The sequence below is a fragment of the Esox lucius genome, chromosome 10 (assembly GCF_011004845.1).
Source record: "Esox lucius isolate fEsoLuc1 chromosome 10, fEsoLuc1.pri, whole genome shotgun sequence".
Taxonomy (NCBI): Eukaryota; Metazoa; Chordata; class Actinopteri; order Esociformes; family Esocidae; genus Esox; species Esox lucius.
In genome coordinates, this window is record NC_047578.1 from 18,839,347 (window position 1) to 18,863,899 (window position 24,553).

General features: G+C 41.8%; 2 gene segments (V, D, J or C); one reads left to right on the forward strand and one right to left on the reverse strand.

Annotated features, from left to right (window-relative positions):
- Positions 1-23,441, forward strand: part of LOC106024155 — a 40,195-nt gene extending 16,754 nt beyond the window's left edge. The window contains 2 exon segments of the V gene segment in view: positions 22,087-22,124; positions 22,949-23,441. Of these exon segments, the coding sequence occupies positions 22,087-22,124; positions 22,949-23,268 (358 nt within the window).
- Positions 16,641-17,380, reverse strand: LOC117594980. The segment is given in 2 exon segments: positions 16,641-17,093; positions 17,270-17,380. Coding segments are annotated over 2 exon segments (363 nt in total).
- Positions 23,442-24,553: the final 1,112 nt, after the last annotated feature.

Below are 24,553 nucleotides of genomic sequence, written 5' to 3' on the forward strand. Positions count from 1 at the left end.
AAAAAGAGGGACCACCACCCCCGGTCTGCCATCCCAGAGGCACTGTCCCCGACCGCCACGCGATGTTGCACAGGCAGATCTGTGTATGTGATTTTATTAAATGTTACATTACATAAACAATAGCATATAACTGAAAGGATTAAGCTATTCTGGCCATCTAATCCATCAAGGTAAAGTATGTTTTATGATGGACATACAGTGAATATTTAGTCTCTAAATTTGGAAAATCCCAAGAGAACTTACCTGCAAATTACCAAACTTACCTGCAAATAAAGCAATGTCAATGTGGTATAAAATAAACAGACCCAATGAATAGACTTCTGTCATTGTGCTTGTGACAAATGGGGACATGACTCGGACATCGCTATAGTAACTCTTGACTCAACTTAAGCACAGAGGACTTGGGATTCAACTGGGCCTGGAGACTTAGTGACTCAACTACAACACTTTGTAGCAGATACACTTATTTCCATCTGTAGATGTTCGGATGATAATAATACTATCAACAAACATTCAACTCTTTGCTTGCAAAGGTTAAGAATAGGGTTAGTTTAAGAAGGTAAGGGTTAAGAGGTAAAGTTGGAAACAGGATAGTGCTTAATGATAGGGATAGAGTTGGTGGATAATTAGACAAAATGTTAGTGTCTAGAGACACCTTTGGGACTCTCATTATCAGGTGTTACCCAGGTACCTTGCTCTACTAGCTGAGCTACAGAGAACCCTCAATGGATTCATTTATTATTTAAGTAAAAGTAGGTCACTTCTCACATATTTTATCATAGTCCAATGTTAGTCAGCTAATTGCCTGACCAGGGATCAATTCACACTGTTGTCTGTTTAAATCCTTCTCTTGGAGGACTATTATTCTGTAACAATACTGGTCTAATGAGGATTCTACATAACTTGTACATTTATTTGTGACTTACAAGTACTGTATAATAAGTTTTTTAATGAGGCCCTGGGTCCTGGGTAACTCAGCTGTTAGAACACAGTGCTTGCTATGCCAGGGTTGTGGGTTACATTTCCACTGGGATTATAATTCAAGATGTATGCATTTACTACTAAAAGTAGTTTTGGATTAGAACATCTGCTGTGAATGTAATTTAACCTTCAGTCACTCCTTCAGGATTGGATGGTATAGAGAGGTTGAAAAGGAAAAGTATAATAAATAGTTGGGAAAATGAATAAGGGTTCATCATGTGTACAGACATCATTTAAACATCTAGTTTTTTTTTCTCCAGATGGTCGAGCTGATAACTAAGAAACTGAGTGTGGAATCATAAACGAACAACAGCATGATATTGGATTTCAGTAAAAGGTTGGGTGAAAAGGGTGATAGTTTTACTCACTGATAACTATTAGGACTGGTTTCGCAAACACAGAATAAGCCTAGTCTGGGACAAAAGAAGAAACTCAATGGAGTATTCTATGGATCTTGATTTTTTAGTTCTAGACAAGGCTTAATCCGCCTGCGACACCATCTCATTATGTTTTAACTGAAATGACCAGGAAACAACATTGATTTAACCAGTTTGTGTCCACTGGGGAGAAACTGAGGAATAGCTGAATATATCAAAATAAATAATATTTTACAGGTCTGAATCCTGTGGTGGTTCCAGTCTGTTTGTGAAGGGAGTTCTGACTATTGCTAAATAAATGAAACATATAAAGTTAAATTGTAAAGTCTAATCACATTATTGTGTTGTATTTCAATGTGTTTTGATGAACTAACATTTCTATAAAGGTTTATTAGCTTTGTATGTTTTAGAGTAGTTCCTCTTTAGCAGTGGGAGGTTTTTGTACGATGCTCTAACACTGTGTGAACGGAGTGCTGTTATCCTGCTGACAGTAATAATCTCCTGCATCTTCACCCTGGATTCCACTGATGGTCAGAGTGAATTGAAAACCAGATCCACTCCCACTGAAACGATCTGGAATACCTGACTGACGGGTTGCAGCATTATAAACTAGAAGTTTAGGAGCTTCTCCAGGTTTTTGCAGGTACCACTGGAGATCATTACTAACAGATGAACTGGATGAACAGCTGATGGACACAGTCTCTCCTGGACTAACAGACCGAGATTTAGGAGACTGGGTCAGGATTTTGTCTGCAGAAGATTCTGAAAAATGAATATGAAAGAATTGGCAAGTTGGGTAATCAAATGATTGAACATCTACCATCTACCAAAGCATCTGATGTCCAAATGTAAACACCAATAATCCATATACATACAATCATTAACAATGTGTCTGTGTGAACCAAGTCCCATGATGAATGAATCTAAGTTGGTCAAAGTGTCTCTTACCCTGAACAAGGAGCCCCAGGGTCCCCAGTAGAATCAGTGACAACATCATCATTGTACTGTGTGTCAGTGTCTCTGAAAGGACTGAACAGTCACTGATCAACACTGGACTCTTTAAGTGTGTGGAGCAGTGAGACATGACAGATATGCAAAACCTCCTATTTGCATAACAGTGAAGACAGTAGTGATACACTGGCACCTATTTTATTGCCTATTAAATGAGAGTGAGTAGAGCACCCCCCCCCCCCCCCCCCCCAGAAACTCTTTAGAGTCATTTTGAACGGGACTGGAGGTGATTTCTGACAAGGTGGGGTCACTGACTCCTACCGTCGCTGTCACTGTTGAGCATGGGAAGGGGGACACAGGCGTAGAGGATTCCAAAAAGGCAAAAGGGTGTTTAATGAACTCAAAGTACAAAAATAAAAGGGACCGAACTGCAGGAACAGGAACCATCAACATCACACACTGAGGACAATGACCAACAAGAAACACCAGGGCAGGAGGACCTTAAATAGGGACACAACGAGGGTGCAAACAAGGCCCAGGTGGAAACAATAAAGACAAGGACAGGGTGAATACCAGAACAAAAGGCAAAAACCAAACACAACAGTCTACATTCACAAAGACAAACCAAACAGAACAGAACCTTACAGTCCCTTAGGGGTTAACAACAGTTGTGCTCATAAGTTTGGACAAAATGACATTTTTACTAAAGTTAATTTATCCCTGTTGTTTTCTCTCCTTTTTTCAGTGATGGTAAGAGACCTTTACACTGAGTAAAACCAATGAGGGAAATCTAGGTTGTCATCTAGACATACTCTGTTGCAGCCATGCTTGGGATGTTATCAAAAAATTACATTTAAACAAATCTTTTGTTGTTGTTGACTAATGTCAGTTAAAATTATATGCTTTTCCCATTCGGGCTTTCCCCTTCTTCAATGAACTCGGTGTGGAGTGTGTGTTTCAGCTTCTAGTGGGTGTTGTGAGGGCAGTTACTAATGATAATGTCCGGTTCTCCCTTTCATTTCTGATGAGGCCCTCTGAGTTGTCTGGTTGTTTGGGTTGGTGGGTCCTCTGATGTTCGTACTTCCTAGAGCTGGAATGTTGTTCTGATCTGGTAAATGTTGGCTGGCCTGGATCCAGGTGTCTTTCCTTGAGACGTAGATCTGTCTTGTCATCCATTCGGGACAACTGCAGTGACCTGTTAGTTGTTGCTTCCTTCGCAGGAACCCAGATCAGTTACGTTTTCCACTGTTTTCCTGCTCAGCAGGACCGTTTTCGTGCCTCCCAATGGAATCCTTCCATTTCCTCCAGTAGAGGTTTCTTTCAGGCATTCAGTGTATCTTTACAACTCCCATCCCAATTCTAGCTTTTGAATATTAATTTAGCTAATACATTTTTGTTACAGGTTTTGACCTCAAGCTCCACTTTGATCTAGTATAACACAACCTCTGTACCAATGCATGTCAAAGTCTAAATGTAAGTGTGAAGTTCCTCCCTAGTCCTCTCCCTTCACCTGGCACATTGTCCTGTTGTTGTTCTTGTCCGTTGACTTATCGACACAAAGGCCTCTCTGCCTTGATCTTGATCATCTCCTTCTATAGCGAGCCACTCTGTGCCTCAGATCTGTTGCTGTTGGGCACAAGGCTCAAGGTTCAATTTCAAGTTGTGCTGTTCTGTCTCACTGTTGATTGGAGATGTATTCCAGACACAACAAAGAGGTCAGGCCTTCTGCCTTTTCCCCAAAAAAATATTTGTTATGCCATGAATCTGGTTCTGGAACTCAGAAGGTACCAAACGGAAAGAGAGGTTTCACTTCACATGATTGTTCCTAATTTGTGTCCTTGCATTGAGCTAGAGGTCTGTCACACAGTCCTTACAGGAGAAAGGAGAAGACAAAACATTGCATCAGTTTACCTATTCTCCTAATATAAAGGGTACTGCAATACTAAAAATACAAATAAATTATACTAAACATAATACTCAACTAATGATTAAAAGGTGGGACTGAATGTTACAAAGAAATACCTGAGTTGTGTAAAATTATCACAAGGGTTTTACAATTTCTTCAGACGATGACACATTTAGAAAATATACAAAATGTGTTTTTTTGTGTAATTTTCAAAGATTTATGACTTCTCTCTCTATATTTTTCATGGATAATAAGTTACAAATATCAACATAAATAAAGACTGGTCTTTTGATGCTATATGGGTATTGTTTTACAAAGCATAATATACAAATATACGGCCAAAATACAAAAGACCAAAATTGGCTAAAAGAATAATAATAGTGAAGAAATACCAAATAAAGAAATGTAGAAGGGTTTTGCCAGTGAATTGCTAAGACCCTGATTAAAAATAGTAATAAAATAATTAAGAAATGAAAGTCCAACTCCCATCTGCTCCCTGATCTCCCCTTGTCCTGACGATTGGCTCCTGGCTGGTGTTGGAGTCTGTTGTGTTGCATGGTCCTCTCCATTCATCCAACCTTCCTACTTGTTCCTTGGGAAAACTGCGGTGCTTTAAAGCCTTATTGATGTTACTGTTTCCATCTTGTGATGTTGGCAGCCATTTTGGTGTCCCACATTTGATGTGTGTCCACTACTGTCTATGCTGTACCCCCCTATGACCCCAAAGTCCCGTAGTCGAGAGTCCCTGTTCCTATGAGTCAGTCCAGATGGTTACCTCTCTTTCATAGAGTTCAGCTCCTGGCTGATGTCAATGGTCCAGCCTTGGACCCTCTGTTGTATGTAACATAGTCTGTCACCCACCTCTCCTTGGACCCTCTGTTGTATGTAACATAGTCTGTCACCCACCTCTCCTTGGACCCTCTGTTGTATGTAACATAGTCTGTAACCCACCTCTCCTTGGACCCTCTGTTGTATGTAACATAGTCTGTCACCCACCTCTCCTTGGACCCTCTGTTGTATATAACATAGTCTGTAACCCAGCTCTCCAAATTTTCTTTGATTTTTTTATTTATTTTTTTATTAAATTTAAATATCCCTTTGATCATTTAACTGTAGATGTGTAACATGAAAAGTTGGTATCAATGCAAAATAGGCTCACTTAAGATCATGACTCAAATACGTACCTTCTACAATACTCCAGGCAACAATTGAAAATCCTATCCAATTGATATATGTTCTGATTGAGGAGACTGCTTGAAGAAAATGCATGTTTTTTTAGAGCCTATCTAACCCATACTGGCCACTAAAAACAAACAACACTTTCTGAACCAGACTGGGTCATTTAGGAACAAAATAAAAGACAAAAACAACAGTCTCCTGGCTAGCTTGCCAATTAAAATATGAGAAACTGCTAAATGAGTCACCTTATCACACCATACATTATCCTATCACCCAAACAGATACCACAAATTCCTCACAACTGCTTCAGTTTATCATAGACCTGTTAACTCCTACTCCACCTCATTCTTCTATATATTAGTTAAAGTTCTTCTCCCCCATTTTTCACCCACATACTGACCAATCAAACGTATGTCATGTGGACACCCCTCTCTCCACGCTGAGGGGAGAAATACATTGTTACTACAACTCCAAGATCTAAGTATGTTTTATGTACCCGAATTACCTCACCTAAAAGCATTTGTGATGACGTGGGGTTTAACATTGGGTCTGCACGTCTGGATTTGTAAACACATACAGAAATCCCTTCCTAATTAGTTTAAACCAGCATGTTTATATTGCAGCATTTTAAGTCAAATAAAATCCAAATATCCAGCTTACTGTCAATATAGCAGACCATTCCATTGTTTATTTAGTCATCCATTTTTCTTAGAGACAGTAGAGAATATTTTACCTAAATTGGGAACAACCGGTTTACAGATACTTCTTCAGTTCCCTTGATCAGATGGAAGAATTTCTGGTACACCAAACCTTGGTATGAACTCTCTCATTAAACATTTCACAACAGTCTTCGCATCATTGTTTTGTTTTGGAAAAGCTTCCACCTGTGACGCCACGTACCAGCTTGCTCCCTCACCTCAACCGGCAACCGCAACATCGCTCCACAGATCCCAATCACCGGAATTCTAGTCACCTGTTCACTCACCTGTTATCCATCAGCACCACTATTTAGTTCCCTTCAGACCTCGCAAGATATTATTTCACAGTCCAGCTCCAGTCCTGATCGTAGCGGTTTACAGTTTGTCTTCCGTGTACCGAATTGCCTTTGTCCTCCCTCACTGACCACGTTTCTGCCTAATCCTCTTGTGCCTTCGCTACAGAGATCCTGACCCCGACCTTCAGCCAGTTCTCTGACCACGAGCATCGCCTTACTCCTCCTGTACCTTCACCTACGCTGGTTGGACTCTCCTGGTTTTTACCATTGCCTGTTTTGACTGACCATTCTCTTATATTAACGTTTTGTACGGTTGCCTCTAGATCGCGAGTTCAAGCGGCTGAAATGGGTTTTCTCAGAAGGGTGGCTGGCTTCTCCCTTAGGGATAGAGAAGCTCAGCCATCCATGAGGAACTCAGAGTAGAGCCGCTGGTCCTTTGTATCGAAAGGAGCCAGTTGAGGTGGTTCGGGCATCTGGTAAGGATGCCTCCAGGACGTCTCCCTAGGGAGGTGTTCCAGGCACGTCCAGCTGGGAGGAGACCTCGGGGTAGGCCCAGGACTAGGTGGAGAGATTATATTTCGACACTGTCCTGGGAACGCCTTGGGATCCCCCAGTCAGAGCTGGCAAATGTGGCTTGGGAAAGGGAAATTTGGGGTCCCCTGCTGGAGCTGCTGCCCCCGCGACCCGATACCGGATAAGCGGATGAAAATGAGATGAGACGGTTGCCTCTATTAAACCAGCGCTCTGTGCTTGAATTTGTCTTCCTCCTGGGATTCTGAACACCACCCAACTTTGAAGTTTGTCTATTACCAAGCAATATCGTTTGCCGGCTTTCACCAAGGTTTGTTTGTCAGCCTCGGCGACAGCCGTCTGCAGGTCACGGATATGGTCAACAGTGTAACATGGACAATGAAATGTTTAGTAGCAGAACGAGTTACAGCACCAATAAGAGACATCTGAGCAGCCTCCTTCGCAGCTTTGTCTGCCACGGACCTACGGACACCCTGTAGTTACCACCTGTACGTGCGGGGCATTTGATAAGTCGCCAACCTGTAGAGTAATACGTGTTCCAGATGAGTTAAGCGTATGGACCCGTACGTTTACCCTTTTTTAAATGTTCATGTTTTTTTTTTTTTTCTATTTAAATGGAAAGGACAAGATCCCGGATACAGGCGGCCGATATTAGCTTTCTCCGCAGGGTGGCTGGGCGATCCCTTAGAGATAGGGTGAGAAGCCCGGTCACCCGGGAGGAGCTTGGAGTAGAGCCGCTGCTCCTCCACATCGAGAGGGGTCAGCTGCGGTGGCTTGGGCATCTGTTTCGGATGCCTCCGGAACGCCTTCCTGGGAAGGTGTTCCGGTCCCGTCCCACCGGGAGGAGACCCCGGGGAAGACCTAGGACACGCTGGAGGGACTATGTCTCCCGGCTGGCCTAGGAACGCCTCAGTGTCCCCCCGGAAGAGCTGGAGGAAGTGTCTGGGGAGAGGGAAGTCTGGGCATCTCTGCTTAGACTGCTGCCCCCACGACCCGGCCCCGGATGAAGCGGAAGAAGATGAATGAATGAATGAATGAATGAATGGCCTAAATCCGAGTGACAAAGACTGCCCAGGCTTGGAGTAGTTGTGATAAGGTTAGCTTTTTGTGGTAATTAGTTTGATTTCTTATTATTCTGCCAAATAAAATAGGTTTCTTGTCAATATTACCCAAAATTAATTTTAAGTTCTGTTTGGTTCCTCTTCATTTTGTTTGTACGTAGCCTATTTTGTTTGTGCCCTGTCCCTTTTGGTCCTGATAGGTTTCACCTGTTTGTGGTTTAGTTCTCGTTAGCTCCCTATATAGTTTGCCCTCTTCTGTTAACTTTGTCGGTCATTGTGTTGTATGCTTCATTTATGTCTGTCCCCTCCACCAGTCCTTGGTTTTCCTGCCTGACTGTTCCTTGTGTGTTTTTGGTTCCTTTTGTTTTTTCCCTGATTAAAAGCCTTTTCTTTGCATTTCGTGTTCGCGTTTGGATCCTGTTCTACTCTAAACGTTACAATGTTTCAAATCACTTACTTAAAAAGATCTACATCTCTAAAATAAGAGGACAATAATAACTTTCCAAATATCTTCAAATAGGCAAGATTAAGTGAAAATCACCAGCATAACTTGGCATATAATTTGCTATGGCGGTGTCAGTGCTTGAAGTGTCTTAGAAAAAGTTCCATATGCTCCCAAATATAGCAGTCTTTGGTATCTGCCTGTTGCTACTGTTTTCTAACAGAACACATATCATAGCAATAAAACAAGTACAGTGGTGTACTTGCAATGGTTTCACACATGGATTTCCCCATGACAGTTATGTAAGTTCTTCAATACACACACAATCCCAAGCCTCACTGCGTTGAGCGCGCACACATTACTTACTCAATCGCTCGCTCACTCAAACACCCATTCAATGCCGGCCATTCAAACTTCTGTTAACAGTGTAGAGATTGTCTTTAGCTACTCACCTAATGCATCTTGGATATAACAGATTTTACTTAAATATTCGCCATGTGTTGGAGTTTACCCCGGTGAACGAGAGGGTCGTTTCCCTGCGCCTACGGGTCGGGGATAGGTCTCTCACTGTTGTTTGTGCCTACGGGCCGAACGGCAGTGCAGAGTACCCGACCTTCTTGGAGTCTCTGGGAGGGGTGCTGGAAAGTGCTCCGACTGGGGACTCTATTGTTCTACTGGGGGACTTCAACGCCCACGTGGGCAACGACAGTGACACCTGGAGGGGCGTGATTGGGAGGAACGGCCCCCCGGATCTGAACCCGAGTGGTGTTCAATTATTGGACTTCTGTGCTAGTCACAGTTTGTCCATAACGAACACCATGTTCAAGCATAAGGGTGTCCATCAGTGCACGTGGCACCAGGACACCCTAGGCCGCAGGTCGATGATCGACTTTGTTGTCGTCTCATCTGACCTGCGGCCGTATGTCTTGGACACTCGGGTGAAGAGAGGGGCGGAGCTGTCAACTGATCACCACCTGGTGGTGAGTTGGATCCGATGGCGGGGGAGGAAGCTGGACAGACTCGGCAGGCCCAAGCGTACTGTAAGGGTCTGCTGGGAACGTCTGGCCGAGTCTCCTGTCAGAGAGATCTTTAACTCCCACCTCCGGCAGAGTTTCGACTGGATCCCGAGGGAGGTTGGAGATATTGAGTCCGAGTGGACCATGTTCTCCACCGCCATTGTCGAAGCGGCCGCTCGGAGCTGTGGCCGTAAGGTCTCCGGTGCCTGTCGAGGCGGCAATCCCCGAACCCGGTGGTGGACACCGGAAGTAAGGGATGCCGTCAAGCTGAAGAAGGAGTCCTATCAGGCCTGGTTGGCTTGTGGGACTCCTGAGGCAGCTGACGGGTACCGACAGGCCAAGCGGGCTGCAGCCCGGGTGGTTGTGGAGGCAAAAACTCGGGCCTGGGAGGAGTTCGGTGAGGCCATGGAGAAGGACTATCGGCTGGCCTCGAAGAGATTCTGGCAAACCATCCGGCGCCTCAGGAGAGGGAAACAGTGCCCTACCAACGCTGTTTACAGTAGAGGTGGGCAGCTGTTGACCTCAACTGAGGATGTCGTCGGGCGGTGGAAGGAGTACTTTGAGGATCTCCTCAATCCCGCTGACACGTCTTCCATTGAGGAAGCAGAGGATGAGGGCTCAGAGGTGGACTCGTCCATCACCCGGGCTGAAGTCACTGAGGTGGTCAAGAAACTCCTCGGTGGCAAGGCACCGGGGGTGGATGAGATCCGCCCTGAGTACCTCAAGTCTCTGGATGTTGTGGGGCTGTCTTGGTTGACACGCCTGTGCAACATCGCGTGGCGGTCGGGGACAGTGCCTCTGGGATGGCAGACCGGGGTGGTGGTCCCTCTTTTTAAGAAGGGGGACCGGAGGGTGTGTTCCAACTATAGGGGGATCACACTTCTCAGCCTCCCCGGGAAAGTCTATGCCAGGGTTCTGGAGAGGAGAATACGGCCGATAGTAGAACCTCGGATTCAGGAGGAACAGTGTGGTTTTCGTCCGGGCCGTGGAACACTGGACCAGCTCTATACCCTCTACGGGGTGTTGGAGGGTTCATGGGAGTTTGCCCAACCAATCCACATGTGTTTTGTGGATTTGGAGAAAGCATTCGACTGTGTCCCTCGCGGCATCTTGTGGAGGGTGCTTGGGGAATATGGGGTCCTGGGTCCTTTGCTAAGGGCTGTCAGGTCCCTGTACAACCGAAGCAGGAGCTTGGTCCGCATTGCCGGCAGTAAGTCAGACTTGTTCCCAGTGCATGTTGGACTCCGGCAGGGCTGCCCTTTGTCACCGGTTCTGTTCGTAATTTTTATGGACAGAATTTCTAGGCGCAGCCAGGGGCCGGAGGGTGTCAGGTTTGGGGACCACACAATTTCGTCTCTGCTCTTTGCAGATGATGTTGTCGTGTTGGCCCCTTCTAACCAGGACCTTCAGCATGCACTGGGACGGTTTGCAGCCGAGTGTGAAGCGGTGGGGATGAAAATCAGTACCTCCAAATCTGAGGCCATGGTCCTCAGTCGGAAAAGGGTGGCTTGCCCACTTCAGGTTGGTGGAGAGTGCCTGCCTCAAGTGGAGGAGTTTAAGTATCTAGGGGTCTTGTTCACGAGTGAGGGAAGGATGGAACGGGAGATTGACAGACGGATCGGTGCAGCTTCTGCAGTAATGCAGTCGATGTATCGGTCTGTCGTGGTGAAGAAAGAGCTGAGCCGCAAGGCGAAGCTCTCGATTTACCAGTCAATCTACGTTCCTACTCTCACCTATGGTCATGAGCTTTGGGTCATGACCGAAAGGACAAGATCCCGGATACAGGCGGCCGAAATGAGCTTTCTCCGCAGGGTGGCCGGGCGATCCCTTAGAGATAGGGTGAGAAGCTCGGTCACCCGGGAGGAGCTCAGAGTAGAGCCGCTGCTCCTCCACATCGAGAGGGGTCAGCTGAGGTGGCTTGGGCATCTTTTTCGGATGCCTCCGGAACGCCTTCCTGGGAAGGTGTTCCGGTCCCGTCCCACCGGGAAGAGACCCCGGGGAAGACCTAGGACACGCTGGAGGGACTATGTCTCCCGGCTGGCCTGGGAACGCCTCGGTGTCCCCCCGGAAGAGCTAGAGGAAGTGTCTGGGGAGAGGGAAGTCTGGGCATCCCTGCTTAGACTGCTGCCCCCGCGACCCGGCCCCGGATAAAGCGGGAGAAGATGGATGGATGGATTCCCTTAGGACCGGCCTTTGCTTGGCTATAGGGATTCTTCAGACGCTGCTACTGCAACCCACCAAGGGGAGTAATGTGACCCAAAACGTTTTGTTACACACACCTGTCATGCAAGGGGGACTGTAACCACCCGAGGTGGACTCTAACCACCTTAGTAACAGTTGAGAACCAGTCGGTTCACCTTCACATGGTTATAATTTCCCTCTTATAGGTTCTTGGGAATCTTGAATTACAGTAGTTATTCCCTTACAAACAGCATCTTGGAAATCTCAGATTGGCTATACTAATTTAAGTTTTGGCATCTCTGTAAATGATCATTACTTATATTCCTTTTCATCTGGTCAGGTGACAATCAGCACTTGCAAAATGTACATACAAAGAATTGTTTTTGCTGTGATGGAGCCTAGGGAATGCAAGGTTTGCATACAGACATAGATCCAGGAGACATAGGTAATCATAGAATGTCGGTTGACCAGACAACTTGATGAAAGCTCACACACGACAGCAGGGGCATGTTACTATTAGTGGTTTTGCTAACCCAGCTCTCTCCATAAGGAATAGAGTCCTGTTCACCTCTATAATACAAGGAGCAGGAGCCCCACTGCTGCTATTAAGACGTACCACCAAAAGGGAGAATTCTTCTAGTGGTTTCTGCTAGGCCCATGTCCTAGAGACATCATGGGTTGCTGATAAGGAAAGACAAGTCTATTAGTATACGTAATGTTTCAAGCATACAGATTACAAGGACCTTCTAACAGAACAATGAATAAATAAGGATATAACAATAAATTAATTATCCACAGTATGCAGACTTTTGAACGGGGGTCAGATCTCCAGATGAGGTGCGTTGAGACAGGGTCATAAAGCCAAATTAAATGTCACGAAAACTCAGTGTGATTGTTTAATCCTCTTTATTTATGTTGAATTAATATTACATTTGCGCCTCCCTTCTATTTTAATTGTATGATGAGTTGATTCAATGGGTTGAGTTACTGTATCAATTTAGTCCTCAGTACTTTCAATACCACTGAAGTTCCAGAGTGTACCAGTAGGTACACTCAGTGATAAAGGAGTAATGAGGAGTTATTTAGCAGTCCAGTGTCTCTGTTACCCTCTGTGTCTGTAGGGAGGTTTTTGTACAGCAAGATACTTAATTACTCTGGTGAACTTCTGGTGGAGGAGTCTTAGTAAGTCGTCACATAAAACTTTGATAAAACTTTGATTTCACTTGACTGAAATATAAACAAAAAATATAAATCTCATATAAATATTTTTATTTGTAACTCCCTCAAATTAAAAGTACAAAAGCAGTAATTTAGGAGACATTGTGATTCCTTTATTTGCATTGAGAATTGTACATTTTAAATTAATAATATTTAATGTATCTAACAGTGTTGACAGTGTGTATTTATTATAAGTGTGTAAAACTGAGAGGTTTGGCTAAATTGAGCTTTTCAAAGTGGCAGAGTTGTGTCTGTAGTGTCAGAGGTTTTTGTACGGCCACTGAATGACTTTGTATCACTGTGGTACACTTTTGGTGGAGGCACTAGACTGGACATTGGAAGTAAGTACTTATCCACACTATATCTAATAATTCAATATATATTAAATTAAGTGTACTTTGTAATATATTTGATTTATTATTGATATATTTTATTCATTCAGAAACAATAATACTCTTGTAAAATGAGAAACCACTTAAAACGATGGATTATTACATTGTGTTTGTTAAATAGGTATTCTCTTCATAGAAGTCAATATCTGGTAAAAGCAGAACATACTTTTGTTTAAAACCTTGTTGAATGTGGAGTTAAGAAACTCTGTTTCAAATCAAAGACCAACTGTTCCTAGGAATCTAACAAAATATGTTAAACTTAATCATTTTCTTTCAATAATAACAGAAACAGTCAACTGTTTTACTACAAAACCTTTCATGATTAAGATTAATGAGATAGTATGATAACAATTATTTTATCTTCTTGATATATATTGGATTTTTATAATCTAATCAACTAAAATCGACTTTTACTGCTGCAAGGTGGTACTTTGTTTTTATTTTCTTCAGAATTTCCCATCTATTGCAATAATGCAATCTTGCAAAGTCCTGCTCTGAATTGCAATATAGTCAAATGGCAATATAAATGTACTCATAATCCTTTAATAGTCAGAAAAACAGTCCAATGATTTAATCTGTCTTCTAATTTTATAGTTGTATTGTTACAGTCAACCAGAACATAAATGATCAGCATTATTATTTTTAACAGATATTCTAATAATTAAACAAGAATTTTAAATATATTTTGTGCAATGTCTTCTAAAATAATGAATATTCATAATGAACTGTAGTTTGAAAGAGGAAGAATTATGCTGAAATAGTTAGATTAATCTATTTTCAGTCTTCTCATATAGTTAAATGCTTCGGTAGCGACACAAAGGGAAATGAAATGAGTCACGGAACAACTAAATAGTCTGTTTGAGGAACAGAAACAAACTGATAAACATTTTGAATAGTAATTTATAACTGAAGTTAACTGTTGCATCATTATGGTTTTCTAAGTCTGTTCATTCAGTCGTCTCTCTCTAACTTCCTGTCTTCTAGGTGATGTCCGTCCCACCCTGACAGTCCTTCCCCCCTCCAGTGTGGAGCTGCAGCAGGGAAAGGCCACTCTCATGTGTCTGGCTAACAAGGGCTTCCCCTCAGGCTGGAGTCTGAACTGGAAGGTAGATGGAGTCAGCACCACCCGGGAGGTGACGGGGAGCCCCGGGGTCCTGGACAAGAATGGCCTCTACAGCTGGAGCAGCACGCTGACCCTCCCTGTGGATCAGTGGAGGAAGGTGGGCTCTGTGACCTGTGAGGCCAACCAGGGCTCCCAGGCTCCTCTGTCTGAGTCACTGAGGAGAGACCAGTGTTCTGAATGAGCTCCTCCTCTGAATCCTTCATCCAGCTGCATGGAGCTTATAGCATTTATTTTCATGGCCTATTTCATATGATGTTTTAATGTATTTGCTTCTTGGCTTATATGTTGTAACAATACAATTGTAAAGGTGTTTGCAATCATAACCACTTCCTTGGACAACACTGTTGAATTAAATAGAAATAAGAATTCTTCATGAATGGTTTAAGTTTCCTTGTTTATTTCTGCAAATATGAACAGCCCAACAATTGAAAATTATTTAAACAATGAACAATGTTCTGTAGTTCACAAAGTTCTTCCTAAAAACTGCTGATACAGAAACCAGGATCTTTAAACTCACTGGTCTTTATTATCATATACTAAAACTGAAGCTGTATGTTCTAATATAAAACCCACACTGGTTATCATGATATACTAATACTGAAGCCTCATGCTCTAAACTCACTAGAAGTCTCTGGGGACAGATGAACATCTGGTGCTGCTCTACTATGGGAGCGTTACAGTCATCCTGCTCATGCAAATCTGAGTTTCACCCTCACAGGTCACAATGTCCCAGCCTCAAATCCTCTGGGTACAGGCAGCTGTGAGTCTCATTAGAGAAATGAACATGAGTTGGGAAGCCAGACTTCACACTGAATAATATTCATATTGGGAACTCAGATCAAAGGTATCATTAGCAGACATCCAGAATGTCTTCCAGTAAAGAACCCTCATGGGAATCAAACCCAAAACTATTATGTTGCAAGTGCCTTGTTTAACAACTGAGCTACACGGATCATCAATGGCTTTTAATTATAATGGACTGTGGGATCTTAATTTAAATACTATTTTGCTGCTCAGTATGTCACTCCACCCCTGGAAATGCATGTGTTTTATGATTTACATCAATTCCCTACCAACCCATTGATATGGTTAAATACTGGCAGGCTAATAGTCAGACCTCTGAATAGTTAGAGGAGAGTAATGAAGAATATCTACAATTTGTTTAAATTCAGAAATCGTAATTGTTGTACAATCTGTCTATGCACACAACTCTCCTCTTTAGGGACAGCAGGGGAGAGCTAGAGTGATTGCAGCGTCATCTGGTTACATTTTCTGCAAAAGGCCATGAGCCGTTTTCAGAGGAGACAGTTAAATGTTAGAGTTCACTCATAGTTTCTTTTAACCAGGTTAGCTATCTTTTTAGCGTTAAGCAATCCAAGAATAGCAGTAGCAAACCATGTTGAAAGAACCTAGAATAATTTGTTCCACTTTCGGAAGTTGTACAGTAGAAGGGGAACATGTGTTGCACAATGGAAAATATTTATAAATACCAAATACCAAATAAATACCAATAATTCCCTGGCCCATTTCTAGTGGTCAGAGATGTGCTGTCCATGCCAGACTCCTGTGTAACCATTGAGATGGTCTTTAGTCATGGAAACATGGTTATGAGGACTCACATATCAAGGTTCACCAGCACAATCTTATAACCTTTAGATAATCAGGACTGAGACCAATTTAGGTTTTATTCAGATGTGTCTGTGTGACCGCTTGTTTCTGTGAAATACATGTGCTTACTTTAAACAGCTTTTCTAACAAACTTGTTTCAAATACTCCTTGAGCAAACCAAAGGATCTTAACCCAGATACTATTGTTCTTATTAGAACTTAGTGTAAATAATGTTACTTAATGTTTCATAACATGAACAATAACATTTTACAGAAAGGATCAGTATGTAGATAATTTTCTCAATGTTGCATCATAGTCCAATGTTGGTCAGCTATTAGCCTGACCACATATCAACTATCCCTGTGGTCTGGGTGAATTCTTTTCATGCAGGATTATTATGCTGTAACAATACTGGTCAAATTAAGATCCTGCATAACTTGTACATTTATTGGTGACTTACAAATATTGTATAATAATTGAAAACAATGTTGACTTTCCAAATCCAATCAGTTTTACTCACAGACTTTCATAATGTGTTATGTTTTAACTGAAATGACCAGGAAACAACGATGATTCAACCAGTTTGTGCACTAGGTCTGAATCCTGTGGTGGTCTCAGTGGGGTTGTTTGTTCTGTCATTTGCTAAATTATTGAAATAAATGTAGCAAAAGTTGATTTGTATGCAAATGTAAAGTTACATTATTGTGTTCTATTCCATTGTTTTTGATGAAGTTACAATCCTTTCTATAAGGGTTTATTCGCTTTGTAGGTTTTGATTCAGAGCAGTTCCTCTTTAACTGTGGGAGGTTTTTGTACGATGCTCTAACACTGTGTGAACGGGGTGCTGTCATACTGCTGACAGTAATAATCTCCTGCATCTTCACCCTGGATTCCACTGATGGTCAGAGTGTATTGAGAACCAGATCCACTCCCACTGAAACGATCTGGAATACCTGACTCAAGCTCTGTAGCATAATAAACTAGAAGTTTAGGAGCTTCTCCAGGTTTTTGCAGGTACCAGTTGAGATTATCACTAACATCTGAACTGGCTGTACAGCTGATGGACACAGTCTCTCCTGCACTAACAGACCGAGATTTAGGAGATTGGGTCAGGATTATATCTGCTGAAGATTCTGAAAAATAAAATAAATATGAAAAAACTGGTTATCATATGTTTGAATATCTACCAAATAAAAATCCCCTAATGTCCAAATGTAAACACCTATTATCCAATTACATCATTAACAATGTATCTGTGTGAACCAAGTCCCATGATGAATGAATCTAAGTTGGTCAAAGTGTCTCTTACCCTGAACAAGGAGCCCCAGGGTCCCCAGTAGAATCAGTGACATCATCATCATTGTACTGTGTGTCAGTGTCTCTGAAAGGACTGAACAGTCACTGATCAACACTGGACTCTTTAAGTGTGTGGAGCAGTGAGACATGACAGATATGCAAAACATATTTACATAGAGTGAAGACTGTAGTGATTAAGTGTCAACGCCTAACAGAACTAAATAACAAAATCAACTTAATTCAGTTGATTAGAATAATATAATAATAATAATAATAATAATAATAACCCACACATAAACAACACGTTACATTTTATAGTAACCTCCCAAGACCTGAACTTTGATAATGTATGCATTTTTTATTTCTCTTAGCTATATGGGATTGGTGGACCTGATATGAGTATGCTATCTAAGCATGGCGCTGACTGTCCTCCAATAAGGACAATAGGTTTAGGTTAAGCAGAATGAAGTACATGGTGCAGGAGGCCTAAAACAGTGTCCTCATATGTGGATACAGGCTCTCAGGAGGTTAATAAACTACTAGTCAAAAGGTTGGACACACTTGAATGGCTGTGTCCAAACTAATGGGTAAGTGTGTCCAAACTATTGGGTAAGTGTGTCCAAACCAATGGGCAAGGGTGTCCAAACTAGTGGGCAAGTGTGTCCATACTAGTGGGCAAGTGTGTCCAAACTAGTGGGCAAGTGTGTCCAAACTAATGGGCAAGGGTGTCCAAACTTTTGACTTGCAGTACATCTCTCTCTCCATTTTTCCTTTCATGTAGCTCAGATGCAAAACAATGTGAACTCTTCTGAAAGGTTATTTCATTTATTTTCATTTAAACATTATTTTAAAAGGGAAAATAGACTGAGACCTGGACCTCTTTTGAGGCGCTGTGAAGTCATGTTTACATGTACAGTTAGGCACACAAACAAAATTAAAATAAAACCATTTAAAAATATGCAAAACATATCAATTGTGAAAATAATCTACAGTCTCTGTGCCTTTCCCACTAGTAATTTTCACAACATACCCAACTCTGTGGAGACTGCTGGAGTCTTTAATGCAATCCACGTCTGTGATCTGGCCCAACCCACATGTTGATATTGAATACAGTGATGCGTTCTGTAACTATCACCGATAGACCTGAGTGCTGGTAAATAGCATCCAGGGGTTTTAATGTGTTTGCTGAAGCGTGCATGTAGATAATATTAGCATTATCTAAGACGGACATGAAAGAAGCCTGAAAATCTTTTCTTCTTTTAGCAGAGGACATACAAGCCCTGTTTCTTTAAAGGACCCTTACCTAATTGTTCCTTTTTTCCCAGTTCAGTAAAGTTTTTTAAAAGAAAGCCTATCATCTAACCATGCCCCTAAGTATTTATATGCAGAGACCTGTTTGATTTGCATAGCATCCAAGCTAGTGAGTACAAATATGTTTCTAACTGAGAATTTGGACCTAGAAAAAAACATAACATTTGTTTTCTTTGAATTTAAAACAAGTTTAAGCTGTAAAAGAGATCTCTGTACAATATTATAATCAGACTCCAACATCCCTAATGATTGATCAGCTGAAAGAGCAATGGAGTACATCACCAAGCCAGTCTCCAGACCTGAACCTAATAGAAAATCAATTAAAATTTGCAATAAAATGCTAATGAATTACTTAAAAATCATACAATGTGATTTTCTGGATTTTTGTTTTAGATTCCGTCACTCACAGTTTAAGTGTACCTATGATAATAATACAGACTTCTACATGCTTTGTAAGTGGGAAAACCTGAAAAATCGGCAGTGTATCAAATACTCGTTCTCCCCACTGTAGGTCTAGCGACATCCCTGCTTCTAAAAACACCTCTCTGCATACGAGTGGAAGTAGCAATATGTTGATTGTGCATTAATCTAGGAATTACTTAGAGATCATTAAATGTAGTTTGTTCCAATAATTGCAATTGAGGAACTTATTAAGGAAACTGGGGGAGGACAATTGACTGTCTGCTGTGCTCTATGATCTGAACTCATTATTTCACAAGCTGTCCACCTTTGCAATATTTCTGCTGCTCCTATTGCCTACCTGTTCAAACACTCACTACAATATCTAATATCCCCCAGAATTGGAAAGCTGCTGCTGTGATTGGCCTCTTCAAATGGGGACATATTGGATGAACCAATCAGATTTACAACACGCTGTGGACATCACCCTTTAGGGTTTCAAAAGTATTTGGTTAAATGACTTCACAGCTGTTTCTCTCTGTGCAGATGAGTGTGTTTGCTCCTTTAGCACACACTACAAAGCTGTCAATGCCATAATTCTAGTCTATGAATTTGGAGTCTGGTGCTTCTGTTCGACAACCAAAAACTTACAAATGTCATGTTGGCTATCATGTGGCAGATAAATCAGAGTGAATCGCCTACGGACACACGCAAAAATTTAACAAATGTCCTACTCAGCAGGAATACAGTTCAGGATGTATTATGCTTCAGGAACAGATACATGCAGACTTCACCATCTGAACTACAGAAGCTGGACTGCAATGTTCAAGGTCTGATTAGAATTTCAAATAGAGCCTGCAGAGTTTTGGGAAAAGGTATTGTTGAGGAAAAAGAGGATCATGTACCAGAGTGATGGCAAGAGGAACATGTGGAGAAGAAAGGGAACAGACATACCACATTATCATTACATTTCTTGGTCCAGTTGTAAATACACAGAGGGCCAGGAATCTAATTATGAAAAACCAGACCATCACTGATACAAGACTGACAACTGTCGGGAGCTCTGGTTCTCCCCAAAACACCTGAGGCCAGTAGACAGTGGTCAGTCCATACCACTGATCAAAATAACAACACCATTACAGCCCTAATGATCAGTACTAACACATACTCTCACCTAAAGGATTATTAGGAACACCATACTAATACTGTGTTTGACCCCCTTTCGCCTTCAGAACTGCCTTAATTCTACGTGGCATTGATTCAACAAGGTGCTGAAAGCATTCTTTAGAAATGTTGGCCCATATTCATAGGATAGCATCTTGCAGTTGATGGAGATTTGTGGGATGCACATCCAGGGCACGAAGCTCCCGTTCCACCACATCCCAAAGATGCTCTATTGGGTTGAGATCTGGTGACTGTGGGGGCCATTTCAGTACAGTGAACTCTTTGTCATGTTCAAGAAACCAATTTGAAATGATTCAAGTTTTGTGACATGGTGCATTATCCTGCTGGAAGTAGCCATCAGAGGATGGGTACATGGTGGTCATAAAGGGATGGACATGGTCAGAAACAATGTTCAGGAAGGCCGTGGCATTTAAACGATGCCCAATTGGCACTAAGGGGCCTAAAGTGTGCCATGAAAACATCCCCCACACCATTACACCACCAGCCTAAACAGTGGTAACAAGGCATGATGGATCCATGTTCTCATTCTGTTTACGCCAAATTCTGACTCTACCATCTGAATGCCTCAACAGAAATCGAGACTCATCCGACCAGGCAATATTTTTCCAGTCTTCAACAGTCCAATTTTCGTGAGCTCATGCAAATTGTAGCCTCTTTTTCCTATTTGTAGTGGAGATGAGTGGTTCCCGGTGAGGTCTTCTGCTGTTGTAGCCCATCCGCCTCAAGGTTGTGCGTGTTGTGGCTTCACAAATGCTTTGCTGCATACCTCGGTTGTAACGAGTGGTTATTTCAGTCAAAGTTCCTCTTCTATCAGCTCGAATCAGTCGGCACATTCTCCTCTGACCTCTAGCTTCAACAAGGCATTTTTGCCCACAGGACTGCCGCATACTGGATGTTTTTCCCTTTTCACACCATTCTTTGTAAACCCTAGAAATGGTTGTGGGTGAAAATCCCAGTAACTGAGCAGATTGTGAAATACTCAGACCGGCCCATCTGGAACCAACAACCATACCACGCTCAAAATAGCTTAAATCACCTTTCTTTCCCATTCTGACATTCAGTTTGGAGTTCAGGAGATTGTCTTGACCAGGACCACACCCCCAAATGCATTGAAGCAACTGCCATGTGATTGGTTGATTAGATAATTGCATTAATGAGTAATAGAACAGGTGATCCTAATAATCCTTTACGTGAGTGTTCATATCTCTCATTGTCTCTAATTATACATTAGTGTTACATTTCATGTGTATTGTGTATAAATCCATTCATAAATTAGGTCATAGGAAGTGGTGAACTCACTGGACAGAAATTAATAATGAACACATTGTATAGTTACTTGTTTTTAATGTAATGGTATGATTTGATGATACAATATGATGAAACATGTCAGCATAGTTCACAGTAGTAGAAAGTTCATTGGGGTACATGCCCAATCTACTGAAGGTCCAGAGTGAACCAGTAGGGGGTTAGAAAGCATTAATGAGGCCTTAATGATCAGTTCCATGTTTCTGTTACTATTCCCCATATTGTCTGTGAGCAGGTTATTGTACAGTGAGTACATTACAGTGGTGGACTTTTGGTTGAGGAACACAAGTGGCATGTTAGCAGTAAGTCTTTTAACCTATATATTGACTTCTGATATTGGAAACAGAATACTTTGTATTTCAACTCCATCAAAAATAATAGAAATGTTGGATATATTTTATTGGGAGAGTTTATGTTGTCATCATTTACAATTAGAAGTAAAAAATCTAAATGTACAGAAAATATTTTATGTATCAAAGAGTACTTATTTGATTTTCATGTATTTCAAACAGGATTGTTGGTTAAACATTTGAGTGTTTTGGTTAAAGGTAGCTTATTTCAAAGTGCCAGAGTTGTGTCTCTAGTGACAGAGGTTTTTGTACGGCTTCTGAATGAGTTTGTATCACTGTGGGTCACTTTTGGTGGAGGCACCAGACTGGACATCGGACGTAAGTAACTTGCATACAGAATATCTAATAACTGTTGTGAAAAGATGTTTAAATGAATATATAATGTGTTAGTATTGCAAGTGTATTTTTAAAAATCATGTTTTTGAATCAACAAGATTTCTGCATTCTGAATCATTTAATATATTCTAACAGAACAGTGTCTTTACAAAACAATGCAGAACATACTAGAATATATACAGAATATACTATTGGTTAAAACTCAAAGTTTGATCTGTTTTGGGTAGGGGGGTAAGGAGAACCTAGCCTGAAAATTAAGTCTTAATTCATTTGTATTATATTCTTATTGTTTTTTAAATATATAATGTGTGATTAAATTTTACAGAAATCTATTCCTCATAGCTGCAGTGTTGTTTCATTTTGCTATTTTGTTTAGTACTTTATTTGATCAAATATAAGTTTGAATGGGTGAAATCCAAATAACAAAATAATTTACATTCAGTCAACCTACAACATGAATGCAAATCATTAGCGTTATAGGATGAATAAATGTTACATTTCTTCAGTGCAATATGAAGCTACTGTTATTAATATATTGAAATTAACAAATATCGCAGTTAGATAAATATATTATCTAATTACAAAAAAGAAAAGTTTGCTCAAATATTTTAAAAAATATCTATTTTCATTTAATATATTTTTGCATCAGTAGCAATTAAAAGGAAGTGAAAAAGGGAGAAAAACAAAAGTGTCTGAGGAACAGAAACCAACAGATGAAAACTATTTTAACATGTAAAAGGCCTGCATCATTATGGTCTTCTAAGTCTGTTCATTCAGTCGTCTCTCTCTAACTTCCTGTCTTCTAGGTGATGTCCGTCCCACCCTGACAGTCCTTCCCCCCTCCAGTGTGGAGCTGCAGCAGGGAAAGGCCACTCTCATGTGTCTGGCTAACAAGGGCTTCCCCTCAGGCTGGAGTCTGAACTGGAAGGTAGATGGAGTCAGCACCACCCGGGAGGTGACAGGGAGCCCCGGGGTCCTGGACAAGAATGGCCTCTACAGCTGGAGCAGCACGCTGACCCTCCCTGTGGACCAGTGGAGGAAGGTGGGCTCTGTGACCTGTGAGGCCAACCAGGGCTCCCAGGCTCCTCTCTCTGAGACACTGAGGAGAGAACAGTGTTCTGAATGAGCTCCTCCTCTGAATCCTTCATCCAGCTGCATGGAGCTTTTAGCACTTGGCCTTTTCATACCATGTTTTAATGTAATTGCTTCTTGGCTGTGGTAACAATACATTTATAAAGGTTTTTGCAATCATAACTTTAGATATCAATGTTGAATAAAAATAGAAATAAGACTTCTTTATGAAAGGTGTGTTTCCTTGTTTATTTCTGATAGTATGAACGGGCCCGAAAATTATTCATAAAATGAACATGTCATTGGGCGTGTGACAAATGGGGACATGCCTCAGACATACAGTGGGGAGAACGAGTATTTGATACACTGCCAATTTTGCAGGTTATCCTACTTACAAAGCATGTAGAAGTCTGTAATTTTTATCATGGGTACTCTTCAACTGTGAGTGACGGAATCTAAAACAAAGATCCAGAAAAGCAAAGCATGACATAAGCATTTGATACATCAGAAAAGCAGAACTTAATATTTGGTTCGGAAACATTTGTTTTCAATTATAGAGATCATACGTTTTCTGTAGTTCTGGACCAGGTTTGCACATACTGCAGCAGGGATTTTGGCTGTGTGTATCGGGTCGTTGTCATGCTGGAAGACCCAGCCATGACCCATCTTCAATGCTCTTACTGAGGGATAGAGGTTGTTGGCCAAGTTCTTGCGATACATGGCCCCATCCATCCTCCCCTCAATACGGTGCAGTCGTCCTGTCCCCTTTGCAGAAAAGCATCCCCAAAGAATGATGTTTCCACCTCCATGCTTCACGGTTGGGATGGTGTTCTTGGGGTTGTACTCTTCCTTCTTCTTCCTCCAAACAAGGCGAGTAGAGTTTAGGCCAAAAAGCTCTATTTTTGTCTCATCAGACCACATGACCTTCTCCCATTCTTTGCATGCACTGCAGGATTTTAATCCATGACGGCGTGGTGTGTTTCTAATGGTTTTCTTTGAGACTGTGGTCCCAGCTCTCTTCAGGTCATTGACCAGGTCCTGCCGTGTAGTTCTGGGCTGATGCCCCACAAGGTGAGATCTTGCATGGAGCCCCAGACCGAGGGAGATTGACCGTCATCTTGAACTTCTTCCATTTTCTAATAATTGCGCCAACAGTTGTTGCCTTCTCACCAAGCTTCTTGCCTAATGTCCTGTAGCCCATCCCAGCCTTGTGCAGGACTACAATTGTCCTTACACAGCTCTCTGGTCTTGGCCATTGTGGAGAGGTTGGCGTCTGTTTGGTTGAGTGTGTGGACAGGTGTCTTTTATACAGGTAACGAGTTCAAACAGATGCAGTTAAT